The 17,074-nt window shown below is 37.0% G+C and overlaps 1 protein-coding gene across 1 annotated transcript in view; it reads right to left on the bottom strand.

The window, feature by feature from the left end:
- Window positions 1-17,074, bottom strand: part of PKHD1 (PKHD1 ciliary IPT domain containing fibrocystin/polyductin) — a 420,109-nt gene that overhangs the window by 30,509 nt on the left and 372,526 nt on the right. The window contains exon 60 of the mRNA XM_059075914.1: window positions 9,733-10,741. Coding sequence (XP_058931897.1) covers window positions 9,733-10,741 — 1,009 coding nt within the window. The remainder of the gene's footprint in view (window positions 1-9,732; window positions 10,742-17,074) is intronic.

Here is a 17,074-nt window from a genome sequence, read left to right on the forward strand (position 1 = left end):
TTTCCATAATACATTATTACCAGTGAGAAGATTTGCATTTGCCTTTGTTTCTAGAAACTGAATAATACACTGTATAGCAAACATGACCTTATAACCAAAGAATAATTATATATTTACTTTATCTGTTTGCTTTGCCATAGGAAAGAATGCACTGGTTGGGGCGGGGTGGGGGGGGAGGTGGGAGGAGCACATATTATGAACTTAGATTTTTATCACAATTTGTTAATATCAGCTCCAAAAAAGCCTTAATGAGGCAACTTATCAGACTAAAATATTTAGAAGGTGGGGATGTGTTCTAAGTATGCTAGTAAACCAGCTCTCCCCCAAGAGGTGTTAGTGTTTTCCAATTTCCACAGTATAAATACATTCACCATGGCTAATTCTGTGGTACCAAGATGACGTCACCGAAAAGAACTGGAAAGAGATGCCTGGGAGCAACCTCCCACACCACTGTTTCACATGGAATAGCTCATTTAATTTCACAACAACCCTTTCATGTTCATTGTCTCCACAGGATGCTTGCACTGAATAGAATCGACAACTGTGGAATTCATTGATTTATTGATTTCAGTTGAATGAAGTCCTTAGGGAGAATAATACTTATTTATAATTAATATATGCTGAGCACTTACACCCTGTACCAAGTACTACTCTATGCTTTCCACCTATAAACTCATTGCATCTTTAAAGTGACACTATGACATATGTTCTCTTATTTGCACACGAAGAAACTGATGTCCAAAAAGGCTTAATTAAGTATTTTGCCAAAGGTCTTACCAAGAGTAAGTGTATGATCAAGGTCTAGAGCTATACTGTTTTTCATCTCTTTTGAGCACATTAATTGCTGATGTGACTTAGCAATAAAATGGAATCATTATAAAATAAAATAATTACGTAATTCATGATACCGCAAGACATCTTTTTACCGGAGCTTCGGTATTTTTGAAGACCAAGGCAGCTCTATTAAACGAATATTCTGGGTTATACACCTATTGTCCCATTAAGCCTATTGTGTATTACACATCAGAGGCATGCAAGAGAGTTTTAGCAATTAAATGGAGATATACAGACACCATATATCACATATATTACCCTAATATAGGGTAATAGATTACCCTTAAAACACCCTAGGTCAGGTCTAACAAGGCTTTGATTTTTTTTTTTTAAATAGTAGCCTACCCAGCCCTCAATTAAATATTTGTGAGTCAACTACTTGATCCCTTAATCATTTTTTTTTATTATGTGAGGAGACAAGGATATTTATTTTAACAGAAAGTGTATGTGAGGTAAAGGTGACAATTAGTCCTAAGAAGAGGAAACAGTGGAAGAACAAATACAGAGGATCACAAACTATGAAGTTTCTGTAGGGAGCAATTTCCCTCTCCCCTGAGAATCCTGGAAAATGGGGGATGGGGCATGTGTGGTCCTATGAGTCCCTTTTGGTCATTTACCAGCTAAGGCCCTGACCTCTGCTAGAATCACTCACTGGGAATTCAACATACACTAGTCTGATCATCATTTATTAGTTTGCTTAGCCTGAATGAGCAAGGCTCATTTTTATTTAAAGAAAAAAATTGAAATCATATTTTAAAACTCCATGCTATTCATTGCATCCTTCTATGGCTCCTAGGTCATTGGAAAATTCTAACATTGTTACCAGATGCTATTCCTCCACTGGCCTATTTCTTAAAAGCTTTCTGATGCAGGACAGGATGCAGGCTGGCCGTGTAGGTTAAAGAAACCAAAAGACTCCATCCAAGGTCCTGACATAAGTATATTGATGTCTAGAGATGAAGGGATGGGAACCAACTGCCTGAACACTTGCTAAATAGCCCGTCCCCGACACACTTTAAAGTTTATTGTGAGCAAACATCTCTGATTAAATGTAAACAGCATCCCACTGGAGGTCAGAGACTTGCTGCTACAGCATATCCCAAGGTAATACCACTTTAAGCTCCACATAAACTCTTAGGCAGTTTCTAACCTAAAACCTGACCGTAGGTGGTACAGTTTTTTACGATATGTTATAATAGTGCAATAAATCTGTTAGCTTAAAATCGAATCTCCGTGGCCTTTTAGAGAAATCATCATTAAATGCAGGGTCTTGTTAATGATGCCATCGAAGTGAAATTGTTTAATCTGCTAAGGGGGTGAAAGGTCACCAAATGAATTTTTTATAATACATCAACTTGACACGCAATAGGGAAAACTGTAATAGATAAAAGCAAAGGAAAAGGGCACTGTCTTCTTCTGATAGGTCAATAGCAGCCAAGAGAGTCACTCATCCACTTTCCTTTCACGATGGGGCTCCTTTTGCATTTAATATGGACACCCAATTAATACCTCAGCACCACAGACAACCTCATTTTAGGTGACTTATAGCAATCTCTCCCCCTTCCCTGAAATGAAAGTGATCACAATACATCATAGCATTGTGCGAATTAACGTTAATTGATTCAAGTTACCAAGCAATGATGGGCCACTTATATAACCTAGGCGTTATTGGGTGCTAGAAGGGATGCAGGGAAGATTAGATTCCAGTGTCCGTTGCTGTGACGACGGGAATCACCTGACGCCTTGTTAGACAGTTGTAAGGTTCTATTGCTGGCCCCAGTGGGGTCGTCAGTAAACCGGAGTGATGTCCAAACATCATTATCCGCTGCTCCGATATTAAAGCAAAGGGATTAGCAACTTATTGCAAGCAACCTGGATTTGTCATTGTGCTGTCGTTATCCAATTTCCAACCGCTAATGTGACCGTAGCCTGCAGGCAGAAGGACCTACAGCCAAACTTTCAAAAATGGGGGAGGAAAGTTCCCTCCAATCCTCCCAGTTTAACCACTATTTAACAGCTTCCAATAGCCAGCCAGGTATGTGGAAGAATTTTTTTTTTTCCTTCAATGCTTAAGTGCTAGCAAAAGAGAAAGAGCAAGAAAATACAGAAATGTCTCAGTTCAGAGATCACTACTATTCACTCCAACTCTTGCTTTTTAATCTACCGGATCTGAAATGCTTCCCCTACAGAAGAGGGGATTGTTTCTATCTGCATGGCAAACTGAGCCAACAAATAAATAAATCATATCGATGAAGGCTAGCCCTGGGCAGTGAGGTGAGGGTGGGGCGTTTTGAGACACTGCCTCACTTCCTCTTCAGCCTTGGCCTCCTCAAAGTTACTAAGTCAGGTTCCTATAAAAGAGCCCCATGTTTTGATTAAAGTTTTTAGGGTATGCCGTGAGGGAACTTAAATTTCAGAGGAGTTTGCGAGATTCTGTACCCTGGAAGAAGAAAGCAAGTTCTCCACTCGATTCAGTTTAACAAACAAATGTTAACCCTTCCACTATGTACAAATATTGTTTTAGGCACTATGAGATAGGCAAAGATAAGCACAACACCATAACTTCTGTCCCTCAGGAACGTTCTTCCAGAGTCCGTAAGGCAAGAATGACTTTCCTGGCTACCTTTCAGAGCTGACACATACCATTTTATTTATATTTCACAGTCCTCAGGCTCCCTGTTAAACCAAGCCAAATGCCCTTAGCTGCCATCAACTCCTAAGAGAGGAAAAAAAATGTCTTATGATCTCATGGTTTCTTTCTGGCACTGTAGCACAGTGATTCCAAACTTTGCACATTACAAGCATCCAATACATGTTACTATAGGAACACTACAAACAATCAGTACCCACCACGCACTTCCTCTGTTCTTAGGTCATTAAAATGCCTCTAGAAAGCCGCCACCTATCTCGGACTGGCCAACTTCAAGTTCTGATACACTCTTGAACTGGTGCACTTACTGCTGTGCTCTAATACTTATTATTAAACTCTTATGGCTCTTTGGAATTTTTCATTTCAAACTGAGATTTGAGTAACCACAGGCATAGGTTGCACTGTGCCATGAGAATATAAAGACACCAAATAAACATGGCACATCTTCCAACAAGGTCAACGCAGAGGTCAAAACCTAAGTATTTTAGTCAGAAAATTGTTCAGAATAATATTTTATAATAAATCTAGCATGAATATCTTATCTGGGATAATGTAAATTCTGAATACATTTTTTAAGATCATACACAAATATTCAAAATGTCCTGTTTGTGGAGTCCCCTAGCAGTCATAGTCTAACCAGGAAAAGAGAAATCACTCAAGATCTTTCTGATGGAAGAGATTTGTTACGGGATATTGGGTGCACAGGAGTATCAGAATAGCAGAGAAGTCAAACCCGTTACATTTCACTATTTGCAACATGTATTTAATGATCACTTATGGTGCATGACACTGCTTAGGTACTCTTGGGAGTATAATAGTAAATTGAAGCCTTGACCAACTAATGAATATTATAAAGATAAAAATATACTAATTTTATGAAAAACTAGATTAATCGTTAAGCAGGCTCATATTGAATTAATGATTTCCTTCTAATAGATATAGAATAATGAGATTTAATATACCGTATTCTTATTAGACAGTTGTGTAAATGTTTGTTTTCCCTATCTATTAATTTTTAAATCTCTAGATTTTCGTATGAACCATACAATTTTTTGGACATAATAACTGTTCAATTAATGTTTGGGAAACAAAAAAAAAACATTCAAATGTAAGTTTTCATGAGTCTTTATTATATTTAGCTACAACTTCACCATCCGTACATATAAATCTTAAATTGACTGTAAGGTAGTACGGTTCCGGTTCAATTTTGGAATTAGAACTACATGTGCATGTGGGTGGAAAACTACTGGATGCAGATAAGTCAACAGCAATAATGGATTCGAATTTTCCTCCTGTTTATAAGGAAGAGAGAAGGAAAAATGTAAACTGCAGAAGTAGAATCAAAGATTTAGTGGTCTGGGGCCATTTAGTATAAGAACAAGGGTCCCTAAGGGCATCACTGCAGTAAGAGAGCTGTGAAATAAATGATAGCTTTAGTGATGACCATGAATCATCAATAAAAATGTGAAAGGTCTACATTATTTTCCATTTAATAAGGCTGGATAATATATATATTGTTTTAGTTTAAGGGATGAAGTCTTTTTAAAAATGCAGTGATAAAATAAACAATTCTTAATTAAATGGAAAGTTTACTTATGCAGAGCATCTCATTTTCCCACAAAGCCACGTATATAAAATACCATTATAATTTTGCCATCCACCTAACTCAACAAAGCAGTGAATTTGTATTGTAGTGAAAAAAAGAAATGGTGCAAAAACACTCTTTAATGGCAAAGCTGTGCTTTTGCCAAGAGGGAGGAAAGAGACAGGCTAGCAGTATGGGAATCCCTTCCCAGATGAATATTTTGCCAGTTTTGAGAAGAGCATCCTCCAGTGTTGACAGAAAGATCCTGTCCTTGCATATTCCAAACAGCTATTTCCTAGAAAGCAGGTGCCCAAGGGGCAGGGAGAGGTTGCACAAGAGAAGATGTTAAATGAGCCTGAATGTCACCAAAAGACTCATGTCACCAATTGTCTCTCATAGTTTTCTTCTCTATTCCAAGTCAGCTTGATAAGGGGCTCCTTATACAGAGTGAGGAAACTTAAAAAGCTACTAATGTGAAGGGTACAAAAACACACAGATGTATACCGCCACAGAGCCACACTCACATTCCCTATAACTGTTTTTAGGGTCCAAGGTTCATGGCAACGTCAGAAACAAAGAGTTTTATGTGAGATAGCGTATTAGTTTTCTACGGCTGTGAAACAAAACTCCACACACTCAGTGGCTTAAAATATCACAAATCTATGATCTTCAGGTTGCGGGTCAAGAGTTCAGACAGGCTTGGCTGGGGGTTCACTGCTTAAGTGGAGGCTCTCAGGAGAATCCACTTCCAAACTCATTCCAATTGTTGGTGGAATTCATTTCCTTGTGGCTGTGGAATGGAGGTCCCTGTTTCCTTGTGGACTGTCAGCCAAGGTCCACTCTGTACTTACAAAGTGCATCTGATTTTTTTCTCATGTGGTGCCTTTCATCCTAAAAGCAGTGACACTTCAATTCCTTCTCACACTTCGAATCTCTCTGCCTTCCTCTTCTGCCACAGCAGGAAAAAGCTCTCCTCTTTTAAGGGCTGTTGTGTGTAATTGTGCCACCTTGCTAATCCTGGGTATTCTCTCCATCTGAAGGTCAACTGTGCCACATAACACAGTGTCTTCATAGAAATTCTATCTGATCCTATTCATAGGTTCCCAGGATTAGGGCAGCACACCCTTGGGTGGTTATTTTAGAAATTCTGCCAACCACAAATAGCTTTAGCATTTCAATAGCTAAACTTCCATGAAAGATACAGATATATTTATGCTTACTATATGACAAAGAATATTATTTAGAGCTGGCTGTTTTTTTGGTTTTTTTTTATGAAGCAGGAGAAAGAGAGGGAGAAGAAGAAAAAACAGGAGGGAAAGAAACTCAAAAGAGCAAACATCAAATTTCTACTGCCAGGATTCCAGATAAAAGGCAGAATATAAAATAAGACCCTCGTGGGGAACCCCAAGTTTAAAAAGCAGAGGTTGAACATATGTTTATCTCTGTTCCCTCTACTCCACCGAAATTACTTAAAAGAAGAAAAATGAATAAAAATGGTGTAAATCAACATGGATAAAGAAGGCAGGAGAGGAGAGAGCAACCAACAACAGAGGTTAACAAAGTTTTGCAAGATGGAAGACAGGTTCACGGAACTGACTTTAGCCATGCAGAAGACACTTAAATCTAGATGCCTCTAGAGGAGGATAAAGACTGGGAGAGGCCAATTTGTTGTATATTATTTAATTTAAGAAATAGCACTCCATTTCTCCCCACAAAGCAGAAGTTGGTAGCTTTTTGAAAGCAGGTAGTACTCCCCTTGATAAGTAAACGTCTGATACAGCCTCAATTTGTTGAAATGCATGTAACGCCATTAAGTTAACAAGAGTGAACCTTTAAAGAACATCCTAGATGTTTCCACTGAAAGGCCTATGTCCTTAGACTAATTTCTGCTGTCTAAAGATCAATTCATTAGCTTGTCAATGGCTCTCCAGTGAGTTCAATGGAAGTCCGAGTTGACACTGATCAAAGCTGAAAGAAACAGGGCTGGCCCTGGGATCTGCCCAAGGCTTCAGGGCTGTTTACCATACTGTGCAATTCTTAGAACCATGGGAAAAGTTGCTGGTTCTCATTAAGTCCCTTAGGACATGGCTTTTTTCATTCTGCAGAGATTTATTCAGATATACTTAAGAAGCAGCCTTTCCTTAGCTTCAGAAGATTTGTTTTTTGCATATCTAGGAAACCTCTCTTAAAATAATAAAGAAACTGAGAGACATGGGGACTATAACACATCCCAACAGAGAACTGATGCTACATGTCACCAATTGTCTGTCTGAGTTTTCTTCTCTATTCCAAGTCAGCTTGATAAGGTGCTCCTTTTACAGAGTGAGGAAACTTAAAAAGCTACTAATGTGAAACTGCTGATACCTGTTCAGCAGTTTCTTATTAAGTCAGAAATACATGAGTCAAAAATGAAAGCATGATGGCTATGACAGATGGTGGGCAATAAAGGTTCTCTTTTCTCTGAAGCTCATGATAGGATGATATCCCACATGTATATGTGTGCATACCTACACTTGTGCTGGGTCCACTCTCTTTCCTGGGTTTCCTCTGCTTTATCTCCATTGTTTCTACTCTTTGACTTTGCTCTCCATCTAGTTAAAAGCTAAATATTCACTGGGTCTTTGTTGTTGTTTGTTTTTTGGGGGGTTATTTATTTATTTTTTCTTATTAGTCATCCATTTTATACACCTCAGTGTATACATGTCAATCCCAATCGAGTCTTTTAAAATATAATATAAAAATCAGTCATTTTGGAAGGATGACCTATTAAGAAAGCTCAGTACTGTAAAATCTAAATAAAATTTAGCAATGAACTGGCTCTATTTCTCTCTACTCACCCATACATAGAATATGCTCATAAGAACTCGGTGGAATCTAAACGAAATTGGACTAAAGGAAAGAAATATATTTAAACGTAAGCTAAGATACCTTAGCACCATCTTTTCTCAGATTCCTGATTTTTATATTATCATGCATAATATCATAATTACATCAATAACATGGTGAAGGTTTAGCGGTTAGCAACTAGGAGTACTTTTAAATTCTAAGTTAACAATCCTCAAAGCCCTTCAAATCAACCAGAATCCAGAAAAAAAAAATTGCTTGAGTTTTCTTTCCATATCTTCCATACATACTGTGTACTGTAAGGAAGAGGAACATCAAAGACAGGTAAAATATAATAATAAACATTAGCAAAGTTTTCATTTGGATATGTTGCACTATGTATAAAAAGGCAATCAATGTATTAGTCGAATATTCCTTAAAATGTAAAGGTGTGTCTTTGTTTTGCTTTTTATTTTATAGTGAATACCACATCCACTGGAGATGGTTGTTTAGAAGTAATTCATACCCATTAAATATTAGTTGCTTATTTATTAGCGCTACCACAAATACAGTGAAAAGGCAGCAAGAGAATAATCTAAAAGAATATGAGCACTCTAAAATTTCATAGAGTAATATAGCTCAGAATCTAAATAATTTTTACCTATTTCAGGGACCCAACATCAACTATATCAACTCAAAATGTGCATAGGTTTGAGCTTATTTTTCCAGTGGTGATGACAAGCTTACAGGGTATATCCATGTTTGAATCTTTTGAGTCCTCTATAACCAAGCAGCATGCATGTGTGAAACGGTTAGTTTATACACATTTTCTAAGCATTATGGCAATTTCATATGGTCTCTCAGTTTGGGGTATCATTTCTGGTTCTTTTGTATCTGCTAAAAATTAGAGCTTGGGACTCTAACAGTCTTGACCTTGTGACAGATGTCTTAGATGAACTTGGGCTGGACAATTCATTTCTTGGGTAATATAATGTACAAAAAAATTGAGAGTCATTTATACTTGCCTTCCCTTATTGTGTACTTCATGTACTTCTTCATTTACTAAGCTCAGGGAAATATTCAGGTAAATTTACTTCTGAAGTGTGCAGTAAACATTGATCTGGTAAAGAACTTCAAAATACAAGCTTGTAGAGTCAGAATAGCATAGCAAAAAAGGATATTATGGATCCTACACAGGTCTGTGCCATAAACACAGTTGGCAGCAATTATGTTCTTGCCTCACACAATTTGACATCCTTTCAGGGCTTTATAATCCTTGGTTAAATAAAACCCAATCAGGGTCACGGCTTTAGCTTAGTAAACTCCTGGACATCCCTCCAAAATGTTCCTAAATATAAGTCTCTTTCCCACTCCCTACAGGCAGTATTATTAACAACACCCTGGGTACTAAAGTTTTAGCTCATAGCTCTATGGAATTGTGATAGATAGTGTTTTTGTCTCATAAGGCAAAGATCATATCTGTTTCACCTTAGCAAACCCAGAATCTAGCCCACGGCTTAAATATGCATTACATGATAAATGAATGAACAAGCATATTGAAAACAAGTTGCCTTAGAAAAATCTCTTCCTCCATGCTTTTAATTTTAAAGTACCAAAATAAAATGTCTACATCTACTCAGGAAATAGAATAACCATGAAGACTACAGATTTAATAAAGAATTTTAAAATTGAGAATTTAAGTCTATAAATGGTTCTTGACATTTTTCTTCTTATCTTAAAAAGCAGACAGGTTATGTGATTCACTGTAAGTAGACTGACATTTGCAATATGCATCCAAGAAATCAGCTCTCATTTAGAAGTTATTATAATTAGTACTTACCCATAGCCGATGACTCCCTTTGACTGAGTCACTAGTAAGGCCCCAATAGTCATATTCAGAATGTTCTCTAGTACTCCAGTCTGTTGAGCAGTGATAACCTGGTGAGCCAAAGTCTGTAATTTGCTACTTGATAAGGATGGAATTACTCCAGTGTTCCTTACTGCTGGCAGATCACCAATTTCAACGACCATCACTTTTGAGATAGTTTCCATAGTAGTGGGTGGTAGGACTCTATATGAGCTCATTTCCATCATGAGAAGTCTACGTTGACCAACTCTACTGGCACAAGTCACAGTTGGGCAATTGAGCTTTCTCTTTGCTCTATGGTCAGCCATGGCCTTTAAGGTTGCTTCACTGCCAGGCATCTCATGAATAAATCTGATTTGGTCTTGGCTAACCTGCAAGAAGTCAGTTAGTCTTTCAAGGGTCATCATTTCCCAGCCTTTTTCTAGAACTGAAAACATCACAGTGAGGGCCAAATGAATGGAAACACCTGAGCGAATTTCAATGGGCTCCTCTCCTTGTAGGACAACATACAAGAGGTTATCCATGAAGCTGAAATAGTTGGTACCAATAGACCCATTCAGCAGTGAGGAAGTTGATTGAACCTGAGTAGGTGTAATGAATCTTTCCCCTAAGAAAACATTTGGGCTCTGGAGTTCATGGTAGAATACAGCCAAGAGGAGCTTGGAGGTACTTTTGTTCCCCAACAGAAAAAAACGCAAAACTTGAGGAGTCTGATCCACAAAGCAGACCTTGGTGATTTCCTTGGTGGGTAAAATGGAATAGAAAGCAGATACAGATCCTGAAGTGGAGCAGGGAGTATTGGCATTTACGCTACTGAAGGTGTCAACAAAACCACTAGTCACAGATACAACTGGATATAACTTTTGCATTGCCCAAGTGGCATCAGCACTGTCGAGAATTAAGATCACTTGGTCAGTCTGTTTGCAGATGTAGCCTTGTATCGGCGATTGGTATGTGCATTTCTGCTCTTCTCTAAATGTGCCTATAAAATAAAGGAAAACAAACAAGTGATGTAAGAACCACAATCTCTCAAAGATGATTTACAATCCATCACTTTCACCATCATCTGTAACCTCAGGAAACATTTATTGAATATTCAAGTGTGAGAATGCAAAAAACTCTTGGGCAAAATATGGAAAGATACAGTTCTTTAATATAATTTAAATGTATATGTTACATAATATGTTATTTAAAGTTAATAATGGGCATAATAGCTAAGTGGTAAAAGAGCTGAATAAATAAAGTAATTAAGAAAAAGGAATAATCACTAAGGTCTCCATAATGGAAAAAGGATAGGCAAGAAGAGGGTAATGATATTTGAGTCAATGGGAAAGAGGTAGATTGAGGGGGCTGGAACAGAGATTTTATGGAGGTATATTAAAATTGAAAAGGTATATTGTGACCAGATTGTGAAATAGTTTGGATGTCAGACTATATAATTTCCTCATACTTTCCTTTTTTTCTAAACATGAATCATAAAGAACTCCAACAGGAGGAGAAGAGGAAAGTAGTAATTTGGGGAGTGTTGACATTAAATAGAGCCCAAGTTGAGGATGACTGCAGCTAATGAAAACATTTAAAGAAACAGCATTATTCACTATTCCCACTATTCCTAATCTTCCTGTCTATGAGCCTAGAGTAGTTCCTGTTCTGAATTCAAAGGTATATGTTACCTTTCAACAAAAAAAATTCCTTTGACTTTAAATTAATAGTCACAAAATTGTCTTGTATTATTTTCTACATATTTTAATTTTCCTTAGTGCATGTTCATCTAAGTAGCCTAAGGATTGGAACAAAAAAAAATCAAATTATTACTATGTAGGATGTATTACATTTGAGCATGATCTTGCCTCCTTCTGCATCCTTCCTTCCATGTAATATGATAAGAAATCTGTGCCAAGCAAAAGTAGAGGTATCACCTCACACCAGTCAGAATGGCCATCATTAAAAAGTCCACAAACAATAAATGCTGAAGAGGGTGTGGAGAAAAGGGAACCCTTCTACATTGTTGGTGGGAATGTAAATTAGTGTAACCACTATGAAAACAGTATGGAGGCTCCTTAAAAAACTAAAAATAGAGTTACCATATGATCCAGCAATCCCACTCCTGGCCAGATATCCAGAGAAAACTGTAATTCGAAAAGATACATACACCCAGTGTTCATAGCAGCACTATTCACAATAGCCAAGACATGGAAGCAACCTAAATGTCCATCGACAGATGAATGGATAAACAAGATGTTGTATATATATATATATATATATATATATATATATATATATATATATATATATATAAACAATGGAATACTACTTAGCCATAAAAGAGAATGAAATAATGCCATTTGCAGCAACGTGGATGGACCTAGAGATTATCATACTAAGTGAAGTAAGTCAGATACAGTCAAATATCATATGATATCACTTATACGTGGAATCTAAAATATGATACAAATGAACTTATTTACAAAACAGAAGCAGACTCACAGACATAGAAGACAAACTTATGGTGACCAAAGGGGAAGGGGGGGGAGAAGGATAAATTAGGAGTTTGGGATTCACAGATACAAACTACAATATATAAAATAGATCAAAAAACAAGGTCCTACTGTATAGCACAGGGAACTATATTCAATATCTTGTAAAAACCTATAATAAAAAAAAATCTATATGTATAACTCAATCACTTTGCCATACACCTGAAACTAACACAACATTATAAATCAACCATACTTCAGTTTTAAAAAAGAGTGTCATAGGGCACTGAGGAAAGCTGAAAGAAGAAAAAAAAATCTGTGCCAAAGCTGCCTATGGTATCAATAAACTTAATTACCAAAATGCTACTTCAGGAGTAGGACACACAGTTTACCTGAACCTCAAAAATAATAGCAACAAAATGGTCAAAATTATAAGGAAAATTGTAAAATATTTCAAATGGAATGATAATGAAATTTTAGCATATCCAAACTGTGGGATGTGGCAAAAACACTGCTTTGAAGGAAACTTATAACGTTAAATGCTTATATTACAAAAGAAGAATTGTCTAGAAGCGATGCCTTAGGTACTCCCTTACAAATTCAGAAAAAGAGCAAAGTAAACCAAGAGTAAGTAGAAAAAAAGGAAATGATAAATATAACAGCAAAAGTCAATGAAATAGACAACAAACAAACAAAAACAGAGAAAGTGAACAAAGCTAAAATTTCGTTCTTGGAAAATGTCAACCAGTTGACTAACCTCTCGCTAGACTGATCATGATATAAAGGAAGAAGACACATCACCAACTTCAGGAATGAAAGAAGGATTACTACTTCAGATCCTACAGGCAAAGATTAAGAGACTCTTACAAACAAATTTTATGCCAACAAGTTCAACAACTTCGATGAAATAGGCAGACTCCTTGAAAACTGACACAAAATGGAAAATTCTAATTGCTCTATGTCTCTTAAATCACTTGAATTCATTAAATTAAATATTAAATTGTTAATTTAAGTAGAGAGTTAATTAAAAAATATTTTTAAAATGTTCACCTTTACACAGTGTGTTTTTCCCCTGTGGTAATATAATATGGAAACACTAATGTGAAATCAAGAATTATCTTCAAAAGCATGGAACCAGTAGGAAGGGAATTAATTAATTGCACGATCTTAATAGCCATGGAAATTTTGCTTTGAGACCCTGATACATCAATCGCTACTACAGGTATATCATTTTCAAATGAGATAGTAAGGTAGCCTTTCCTCATGGAATATCCTTGAATCACACTAGTTCCTCTTTTCTAAACCTACTGCTCACTCGCCTTTTTACACATTTTTCTCAGCCATGCTGAGGCCATTGATGATTCATTCACATTCCACCCAGTTTTATAGATCTCTGACTTTATTCTTCCTGCTTCTCATTCAGGAGTTATAAGGTCTTTCATAGTGACCTCTGTAGATGGCTAAATTCTTGGCACCGTACCTAAATAAAATACTTATTCTCTTAGTTGATATGATTCTCAATCATTCTTTGCTACTAACTAACTATGTGTACTTTGATAAATTACATAAACCCTAGGAACCAATGTCCTTAAGGTGTTATTTCTCAAGGCCTAAGGCTATATCTCATAATTAAATTACCATAGGATTTCACATCCTACCTCAAACACAGCAGAAATTCCTTAATATGTATTAGTCGATTGACATGTAATGTCCTTTTCAAAACTCCTATTCTTCAAATAATTTTTATCTATTATTTCCAGGTGTCTAGTTATAAGATTATTATTCTATAGCTTGAATACAGTTTAAACCAACTCATCACAATAACAGAGTATACTACAGAAGGGCATTGTGAGAATTGCCCCTTGAATTAATGTTAATATTTGATAGCATTCTGTGAGAGATCCAACTATTTCACATGAAACCATAAGACTGAAATTATGGCTGATTATATTTATATGAATCTCCTGCTCTTGAAGCACATAATTGATTTATCCACACACACAAAAATTCTGTTATGACAAAGCATTTTTTTCTCGGCTGATTCATTCATTCACTAAACAAGTGGAGGAAGGGAGTAAAAGGTTGGATGAGGCTATGAATGAATCAGGAGAACAATGTGTCTTCTGCAGAAAGTAAATAGAATGTGCTGGTGGATTTGGTGTAATGACTGAGGGAGGCAGCAGGGATACTAAGGAAAACACACCATATCCTCATATTCTGTAACAGTGGCATGGAAACTATCAGAGGGGTCCTGATAAGATAAAACTTCCACATAGTTTTGTCAATGGGAGACTCTGAATTATTGCTTCAACAGGTCTTAGATGGCCAGAGGGTGGTCATCCCATGTTGTTGCAAATAGTATATAATGGTTGCTTGGGAGAGCTTCAGATAGAGAAATATCTGACAGGAAGTCCGTAGACTCATGGGAATGGTACCTGGAAGGGATATGGGATAAAACAGGGATTAGAATGCCAAGAGGAAGACTTGACCTCAATACAAAGATACCCTCAAGCTATAAGGTACCTGGTGATCCTTCCTTCCTTCCCTTTTTCTTTCCTCCCTCCCTCCCTCCCTTCCTTCCTCCCTTCCTTCCCTTCTTCCTTCCCTAACTTCCTTTACCTAAAACTTTCTAATAGCAAGTTTAATTATCCGTAGTTTATAGATAGAAAAATAGACTCACAGCAATTATGATGCACACAATTACTTAGTAACAGCCATGAGGAAGAGAAGGAAGAGAAAAACATATTTTTTAACTTCTACCTGTGCTTTTGGCAAAATAAAATGGAATCCAAATAACGTAATTTGGGTATTGTATTTAGATGTGGGGTCAGCTGTGATGACTAACCCTGTGGGAAGGGTGCTGTATAGTCAGGAGTTCTCTTAACACAGTCTATTGACAGGAACTCACGGAAAGGTTTTTGGTTATTTGTCAAGTCACATATTTGGCGAGGGTCCATTTGCTTCTTTTCTATTACTATTTGGCCTTTTTAATATTTTAACATACTATCCCTGAAGTATAAACGTATAGCCACAAATTTAACGAAGGCAATAGCCTAAAGATTATCAGCAAGTCACGTTATGTAGTTTTGCAGCCAAATGTTGAATCCGGGTGTTCATAAATAAGAGACTTTACTTTTATTTCTCCAAAACTTACCAATGACTAAGAGATGGTGGTTTATTGGTATCTTACCATCCATTTTCCTATTTCATCTTCAGAGTTAATCAATTCCAGCATTTTAATTTTGATGTGAGGCAAAAATCAAGCACAGGAAAGCAATGCACTGGGATTCCAAAGCTGCTACGTGGGTGCAGTTCTTCATTGTGGGAGAGAATTGACATTACCTCCTTAGGAGAGAGCTACGCACACGAAAACACACATCACGTCCCCTCTCCCAGACACAGCTGGCAGCACCCACATGGACAGTCTGGCTTCCCTTCTAAATAGCGATCCATCTTTTCCTTCCCTGGGTTTCTCTTCCTCCTGCCTCTCTCCATTGGAGAAGGATGTAGTTTTCAGTAATGGTTCTCTTTCTCACTTGTTTTTGTCTTTTCTCTTCTGACTTCTCCAAATGGCCTTATCTGCCAGTCACAATTTTTGTGGTCTGCAATTCTGATCACTTTTAAATGAAACCCATGCTGGCTTTGGTAATCATAATGTCATTTACAATTTACCACTAAACACATTTATTCAGTTAGTAGCACGCTGGAGAAAGAGAACTCCATATGAACTCACCGTGAAAGGCCTAATCTGATTATTTCCTCATGAAAATCCAGGCAGGGGTGCTTGTAAGAGGGGCTGAGAGAAGAAGGGTGAAAAAAAAAAAAAAAACCCACCAAGGTCTGGCCACAGCTGACTTTCATAATCAATGTGAATAGATAAAGTGACCCAGCCTGTCAGGGGCGGCCACCCAGTCGCCCCAGGGCATTCCTCTCCAGAAGGCAAGAGTGGACAGGACTTAATAAATGCTGAGTGACCGGTGAGTATTGGCTTGGCCTATGCTCTTTCATTCAAGATGGACAAGACCAGTGATAAAGTCCAGAAGCTCCTCTCTAAGTGGGGGAAATTAGATGAAGCAGGTTGTATGTGTGTGTGCACGTGTGCATACGTGCACTTGTTTGTGTGTACTTTAACATCCTAAAATATCCTAGACATACAATATCTCTGTCCGCCTTTCCCTAGATTGGAAACCATGGACCTAGAAACCAGAAAGGAGGAGTGTTAGGTACTCCTGGTAAAGGAGGAAGCAGAGGAATAGGTGGGTGGGAATGTATGCAAATGTTTGTGTATGTGTGTGTGCACTCAGGTTGCTTCCAGGGTTCTAACAATTATTAACTTTGTGTCAATATTTGTCCTTCCTGTCTTGAAATGAGGATTTTCCACTTCATTTCACATTTGAAAAGAAAATATGCCAAAGGGGTCATCTTTGCTCAGAAAAAAAATTAAAAGAAAAGGAAAAAAAAAAGAAACAATTTCTATCCTTTATTTAGAAAAATGGATCAGAAGGAAAGAAAGAAGTATTTTTTAAATAAATGTTTTGACTCAAAGGCACATGGATTCCTTCCATCTTCCCCTTTTCAACAAAAGAGAAAAATTTATATGTTTGAAATTGAATGAAATACATCAACATTAATGATTTTTTTTTTTTCCTCGAGGTTAACACCATTTCCCTCGGTAATCTTTTTAGCCATTTTGTGATAGATTTCACAATTCACGGTACACTAAAGTATAGCAGATTTTGACAAAAACAAAATACATAATCATTCTCTTCTTTTCAAGAAACGAAATCATTTACAATTCTTTTCTGTCAAACAACATTTACACCTCATTGTTTCTAATT

This window comes from Kogia breviceps, chromosome 10 (genome assembly GCF_026419965.1).
Source record: "Kogia breviceps isolate mKogBre1 chromosome 10, mKogBre1 haplotype 1, whole genome shotgun sequence".
Lineage (NCBI taxonomy): Eukaryota > Metazoa > Chordata > Mammalia > Artiodactyla > Physeteridae > Kogia > Kogia breviceps.